This window comes from Mustelus asterias, chromosome 12, assembly GCF_964213995.1.
Source record: "Mustelus asterias chromosome 12, sMusAst1.hap1.1, whole genome shotgun sequence".
Lineage (NCBI taxonomy): Eukaryota > Metazoa > Chordata > Chondrichthyes > Carcharhiniformes > Triakidae > Mustelus > Mustelus asterias.
Genome location: NC_135812.1, coordinates 3,551,313 through 3,558,875, shown reverse-complemented (window position 1 = coordinate 3,558,875; position 7,563 = coordinate 3,551,313). Strand labels below are relative to the sequence as shown.

At 49.5% G+C, this 7,563-nt stretch overlaps 1 protein-coding gene across 2 annotated transcripts in view; it reads left to right on the top strand.

The window, feature by feature from the left end:
* The window catches only part of sarm1 (sterile alpha and TIR motif containing 1), a 28,593-nt gene extending 21,394 nt beyond the window's left edge, over positions 1 to 7,199 (top strand). Inside the window, exons 8-9 of one of the 2 annotated variants that reach the window (XR_013499067.1) lie at positions 2,335 to 2,456; positions 4,485 to 4,623. Coding sequence is in view for 1 of the 2 variants with exons in the window: in XM_078224619.1 (XP_078080745.1) it covers positions 2,335 to 2,456; positions 4,485 to 4,611 (249 nt within the window). In the remaining variant the exon portion in view is untranslated. Of the gene's footprint in view, positions 1 to 2,334; positions 2,457 to 4,484 lie in introns of both variants that reach the window. The other variant, XM_078224619.1, reaches the window with a different exon arrangement.
* Positions 7,200 to 7,563: the final 364 nt, after the last annotated feature.

The following is a 7,563-nucleotide window of genomic DNA, read 5'->3' as shown; positions in this document are numbered from 1 at the left end:
TGTGGAACCCATACCCCAGTGAGAGTCAGTGTGTGTGGAACCCATACCCCAGTGAGAGTCAGTGTGTGTGGAACCCATACCCCAGTGAGAGTCAGTGTGTGTGGAACCCATACCCCAGTGAGAGTCAGTGTGTTTGGGAGCCATACCCCAGTGAGAGTCAGTGTGTGTGGGACCCTTATCCCAGTGAGAATCGATGTGTGTGGAACCCATACCCCAGTGAGAGTCAGTGTGTGTGGAACCCATACCGCAGTGAGAGTCAGTGTGTGTGGCATCCGTACCCCAGTGAGAGTCAGTGTGTGTGGAACCCGTACCCCAGTGAGAGTCAGTGTGTGTGGGACCCGTACCCCAGTGAGAGTCAGTGTGTGTGGAACCTCTACCCCAGTGAGAGTCAGTGTGTGTGGCATCCGTACCCCAGTGAGAGTCAGTGTGTGCGGAACCTGTACCCCAGTGAGAGTCAGTGTGTGTGGGACCCGTACCCCAATGAGAGTCAGTGTGTGTGGAACCCGTACCCCAGTGAGAATTAGTGTGTGTGGAACTCGTACCCCAGTGAGAGTGAGTGTGTGTGGGACCCGTACCCCAGTGAGAGTCAGTGTGTGTGGGACCCGTACCCCAGTGAGAATTAGTGTGTGTGGAACTCGTACCCCAGTGAGAATTAGTGTGTGTGGAACTCGTACCCCAGTGAGAGTCAGTGTGTGTGGGTCCCGTACCCCAGTGAGAGTCAGTGTGTGTGGAACCCGTACCCCAGTGAGAGTCAGTGTGTGTGGGACCCGTACCCCAGTGAGAGTCAGTGTGTGTGGAACCCGTACCCCAGTGAGAGTCAGTGTGTGTGGGACCCGTACCCCAGTGAGAGTCAGTGTGTGTGGAACCCGTACCCCAGTGAGAGTCAGTGTGTGTGGAACCCGTACCCCAGTGAGAGTGAGTGTGTGTTCGACTGATGATGATTTTGAGTATTGATAGGCAAAGGGATCTGGGTGTACAGGTGCACAGGTCACTGAAAGTGGCAATGCAGGTGGAGATGGTAGTCAAGAAGGCATACGGCATGCTTGCCTTCATCGGCCGGGGCACTGAGTTTAAAAATTGGCAAGTCATGTTGCAGCTTTATAAAACCTTAGTGAGGCCGCACTTGGAATATAATGTTCAATTCTGGTCGCCACACTACCAGAAGGATGTGGAGGCTTTGGAGAGGGTACAGAAAAGATTTACCAGGATGTTGCCTGGTATGGAGGGCATTAGCTATGAGGAGAGGTTGGAGAAACTTGGTTTGTTCTCACTGGAGCGACGGAGGTTGAGGGGAGACCTGATAGAAGTCTACAAGATTATGAGAGGCATGGACAGAGTGGATAGTCAGAATAGAAAGATATGCAGATGGCGTGAGATAGAGGTATGGGTGGGGAGGTAATGTGGAGTTTAAATACCAGCAGAGAACATTTGGGCCGAATGGTCAGCAATGAGGGAGGTGGGAAAGTCCGGTTGTGGTGGTGAAGAATCTTTCTGGTCTGACTTCTAATGTGCGTTAGCCTGAAGGTGTGTGTCTGAGGTGCTTTAACTAAGTTTAAGTTTAGAAGGATGAGAGAGGATCTTATTGAAACTTACAGGATACTGCGAGCAAAAGAGAAAGCGCTGGAAAATCTCAGCGGGTCTGGGCAGCATCTGTAAGGAGAGAAAAGAGCTGACGTTTCGAGTCCAGATGACCCTTTGTCAAAGCTGTGATACAAGGGCTTTGACAAAGGGTCATCTGGACTCGAAACGTCAGCTCTTTTGTCTCCTTACAGACGCTGCCAGACCTGCTGAGATTTTCCAGCATTTTCTCTTTTGGTTTCAGATTCCAGCATCTGCAGTAATTTGCTTTTATCCAGGATACTGCGAGGCCTGGATAAAGTGGACATGGAGGGGATGTTTCCAATAGTAGGAAAAGCTAGAACCAGAGGGCACAACCTCAGACTAAAGAGATGGTCCTTTAAAACAGAGATGATGAGGAATTTCTTCAGCCAGAGAGTGGTGAATCTGTGGAACTCTTTGCCGCAGAAGGCTGTGGAGGCCGGGTCATTGAGTGTCTTTAAGACAGAGATAGATAGGTTCTTGATTAATAAGAGGATCAGGGGTTATGGGGAAAAGGCAGGAGAATGGGGATGAGAAAAATATCAACCGTGATTGAATGGCGGAGCAGACACGATGGGCCGAGTGGCCTAATTCTGCTCCTATGTCTTATGGTCCTATCCCAGGAGGCCTGTCGTCATGTTAACAGGCTTTGCTTCATTTGTATTCCTCTGAACTGCTGCTTTCCCTGAATCCTGATTTTTGGACTGACTCGAGTTTCTGTGAATTTGTTTAAAGGAGATCGTCATGGCAATGAACTCCAGAAAGAACATTGTACCCGTGACTGACAATTTCACCTGGCCCGACCCCAACGCTCTGCCCGAGGACATGAGAGGGATCCTCAACTTCAACGGCATCTTGTAAGCATGGCTTTCCAGCTCCGTTCCATAGCATCTTGTTCTCCGCCTGTCAGAGGGGCCGCCAACCACCTCGGAGGGTTGTGTGATGGACCCGACTCTGTTCTCCGGCTCACAACATGGATCATCTCAGCGAGTGGAATGTGCAGCACAGGCACCGACTATTCAGCACAATGGTCCCCACTGCAGTTTGTGCTTCACACCAACCTCCTCCCACCCTACCTCATCTCACCCTGTCACCGTATCCTCATTGGAAGATAAGAAGTAGGAGTAGGCCATTCGGCCCCTTTGAGCCCACACCATCATTGACTAGGATCACGGCTGATCTTTCTACCGCAGCCCGACCTTCCTGCACTCACACATCTAACAACCTCAGCCTCGAACATACTCAGTTCCTAAACATCCACCCCTCATCCGAACACTCAGCTTTCATTATAAGGATATATAATCCTCATGTGTTTACCCAGCCTTCCCTTCAATGTATCTGTCCCTTTCACCTCAATCACTCCTCATGGGAGCGGGTTCAACATTCTCCCCCACTCCCTGTGGGAATGAGTCCCACATTCTCCCCACTCCCCATGGGAGCGAGTCCCACATTCTCCCCATTCTTTGTGGGAGTGAGTCCCCCATTCTCCCCATTCTTTGTGGGAGCGAGTCCCACATCCTCCCCACTCCCCGTGGGAGCGAGTCCCACATTATCCCCACTCTCTGTGGGAGCAAGTTCCACATTCAACCCACTCTCTGTGGGAGCAAGTTCCACATTCAACCCACTCCCTGTGGGAGCGAGTCCCACATTCTCCCCACTCCCTGTGGGAGCGAGTCCCACATTCTCCCCACTCCCTGTGGGAGCGAGTCCCACATTCTCTCCACTCCCTGTGGGAGCGAGTCCCACATTATCCCCACTCTCTGTGGGAGCGAGTTCCACATTCAACCCACTCTCTGTGGGAGCGAGTTCCGCATTCTCTCCACTCCCTGTGGGAGCGAGTCCCACATCCTCCCCACTCTCTGTGGGAGCGAGTCCCACATTCTCCCCACTCCCCGTGGGAGCAAATCCTACATTCTCCCCACTCCCTGTGGGAGTGAGTCCCACATTCTCCCCACTCCCTGTGGGAGCAAGTTCCACATTCTCTCCACTCTGGGTAAAGTTTTAAGTTTAAGTTTATTGATTAGTGTCGTTAATGAAGTAACAGCAGTAAAACGGCAATGAAGTTACTGTGAAAATCCCCTGATTCCCCTGAATTCCCCATCGGGATTGTTAGTCACTATTGAATATCGATGGTCCCTGGTTTTGAAGGGTTGATTTTTTAAAAATAAATTTAGTAGGGTCGAGAGACAGAGAGAATTGTATTTCACTGGGGAGTGAGGGACACAGGGACAGAACCTTAAACTCCGTGCCAGACCATTCAGGAGAGAAGTTAGGAAATATTTTCATACAAAGGCTGGTAGAACACTCCCAGAACAGAGCAGTAGATTCTGAGGCTCAATTATTTAAAAAGTTTATTCATTAGTGTCACAAGTCGGCTTACATTAACACTGCAATGAAGTTACTGTGAAAATCCCCTAGTCGCCACACTCTGACACCTGTTCAGGTACACTGAGGGAGAATTTAGCACGGCCAATGCACCCTAACCAGCACGTCTTTCAGACTGTGGGAGGAAACCGGAGCACCCGGAGGAAACGCACGCAGATACGGGGAGAACGTGCAGACTCCACACAGACAGTGACCCAAACCAGGAATTGAACCTGGGTCCGTGAGGCAGCAGCGCTCACCACTGTGCCACCCCACTCCTGGATCTCCCAACTCCTGACATCAGTAGTTTTCTTTGAAGGGAGTTGTAGCCAGAGTGAGTGCTTATAGCTCAGATACAAAGCACCTGTCATTGAATGATAGAACAGGTTTGATGGGTTGAATGGCCTCCTCCTGTTCCTATTAGGATTTGAAGTGCTTCTCCATTTACTGTTTGCACGTGTTAGGTTTATCTCTTTATCCGTGTACCCACTTCAGCTGCTTCCCTTCTCTCCCCCACACAGGTGGTCACATGAGTACCAAGACGCCAGTATTGAGAAGATTCTGCGGTTTCTCCACATGCCCGACCAGAATGACTGTACCGTTCCGGCAGACACTGGCAAGAGAGAAGTGATACCGCATCACGAGTAACCTTAGCAACCATCGAACCCTCCCCGCTGTCTGTCTTCCACCTTTCCATCTCCGTTTCCTCATTGACGATCAAACCATGTATAACAGCCAGCCCGTGGACAGGAGCAGCTAATCGATGTAGGAAGTTCAGTGGTTAGTGTTGCAGCGATGTTTCTGGGGGCAGCTGTCTTCCATGTCGGACTGGCACTGCTTGATTTTTGGTGAATCTGAATCAGGAAGTGAAGCAACAGTGCCTCCCCTTCCGGTTCTTTTTGTTCATCCTGGCAATAATGTGAACAGGATTTCTGTGGATCTCCCAACTCCTGACGAACACGGTAAACCTCAAACGCTTTGGCGGCAGCTGCGGGAAGTTTGGGAGGGAAGCAGCAACCCCTGTACCCAGGGACAGGGGGGCACTAACCCCTCTGGGTGCAGATTGTTCCCGGTAACCCGGACCAACGCACACATATCTCCTCAAATTCATGGTGATCCTCCCCACTGCAGAACCACCCCCCATCCCCTTGCCCACACCACTTGCAAACACTTTCCCCTCCCCACAAAGGACCTCACCCCTTTTCATTCCCCTTCTGGAGTCTCTCCCATCACAGGACACAGGGAAGAGGCTATATTAGATGTTGTCTTTCATGAGACCAGGTTAATTAGTAATCTGATAGTCAGGGATCCTCTGGGAAGATTGATCATAACAGTTTGAGAGTGATGTACTTTGTGCAAAAAAAGGCTAAACTTTATGTCAACTCCGCAGAATATTCACTCCATCCACCACTGACACACAGTGGCAGTCCTGTGTACAACTGCAGGAACGCACCAAGGTTCCTTAGGCAGCACCTTCCAAACCCACAATCTCTGCTATCTAGGACAAGAGAGGCAGATACCTGGGATCACCACCACCCCTCCAAGTCACCAAGGCTCCTTCAACAGAGCCTTACAAACCTCTGTCAGCCGAGGACAAGGGCAGCAGACCACTGCTTGGAGGTTCCCCTCCAAGTTACCACTCACCATCTTGACTTGGAAATATATCAGCCTTTCCTTCAATATCACTGGGTTAAAATTCTGGAACTCCCTCCCTAACAGCACTTTGGATGCACCTACACCTTGGGGACTGCAGCGGGTTCAAGTAGGCAGCTCACCACCACCTTCTCATGGGCGACTAGGGATGGGCAATAAATACTGGTCTAGCCAGCGACACCCACATCCCATCAATGAATTTTTAAAAAATTGCCAAAAGGTAGTAAGCCCAAAGATTGGGAGAGTTTTAGATTATAGCAAAGGATGACAAAAAACGGATTGAGAGCAAGTGTGCAATAAAGATGAAAACAGATGGCAAGAATTTCTACAAATACGTAAAAAAGGAAGAGAGTAGCTAAAGTAAACGTGGTTCCCTTCGAGACAGAGACGGGGCAATTATAATGGAGGAAAGGAAAAACAGAGATGGTGAACAATTTTTTTTAACTTTGTCTGCACCGTAACAGATACATAAAAAATTAGAAAATAGACAGGAACCAAGGGTCCAATGAGGGTGAGGAACTTAATAATGAATAACAGAAAATCAAAATTACTGAGAGCTTAATGGGACTTAAAAGTTGCCAAATCCCCGGACCTGATAGCCTGCAGCCGATGGTTGCAAAAGAGGTGACTACAGAGTTAGTTTGAGAAGGTTAAACAGTGCAGTTACTGAGGCCCGTCTCTCCCTGGATGGAGAGTCTCGAACACAGGGACACAGGCTCAGAGTAATGGATCGGCCAGTTAGAACTGAGATGTGGAGAAATACTTTCACTGAGAGTTGTGAACCTTCAGAATTCTCTGCCCCAGAGGGTTATGGACTCTCCATCGTTGCGTATATTGAAATATTTTTGGATACTGGTGGAATTGAGGGATATGGTGATTGAGTGGAGTTGAATGTAAGCGATGTACTTATTGGATGGTGGAGCAGGCTCGAGGGGCCGTTACTACCATGTCGCACCATCAGCGGGGTATCATTTCTCAGTATCTCTATTGGTCTCCGCATCCCCTGCCCAACAGGCCTTATTTCTTCCCCTCAGGGTTTGCCATCGCTCAGGTTCTCTGTTATCCCTTTATCCTTCACAGGGTCATTCCCTGTCCTCCCCCCTCCTGTGTGTCTGGATCTTGGCCCCTCTGCCCTACACTAACTAACCCCCTCCCCCCCCCGACTTCTCACCCCCACTACCCACCCCATTTCCCTGCCCCCAACCCTTAGACCCTACAGCCAATGCAATATCTTACACTGCTGCCTCTGGGGTGATTGGATGCCAGTCCCTGGTCTGTCTACCCTCACCAACTTCAGCATTTATCGATGGATGAGCTCCCAGTAGATTTGCTGCCGCAGTTGATGTTTGCTGTACCTTTATTGACTCTCTGGGGATGAGGTTAACTGAATCTGCTTGGCAGAGATGGGGTGAGTGCAGAACAGAACCCCATTCTGCAGCCTGCCTGAATCTACTTCCCATTGCCTTTAATCCTCCCCCTTTGCCCTCAGGTGCATGGTATTAAAATGATCAATCTAATGCTGCAGTGATATTAAGAATGTAATTTAGTTCAAAGATAACCTGTTTGCAATTGATTTTAAGCAACCTCGCTAATAAAATATCTCCATCACAGGAGAGATTCTAAAATTCCTTACCTGACTCTTTCCTTTCTGCTGTGAGTAACCGAAGGTGCTCAGACTCAGTCCAATCTCTGCCGAGCTGACACCTGCTGACCTTGGCAGCGTTTTCACAGCATCGCGACATCTTGTGAGATGCAGAAAAACACAGAGTTCAGAATCAGCCACAAATCAACTCAGGGAAAAAAGACAGACTTGTATTTCGACAGCGCATCTCAAAGTGTTCTCAGCCAGTGAAGGATTGTTGAGGGTAATGCGGTGTGGGGATGATCAGATAGTCTGTGTCTGTTATAGTGATGTTGTCTGGAGGGTAAATGTTTGTCACAGCATGC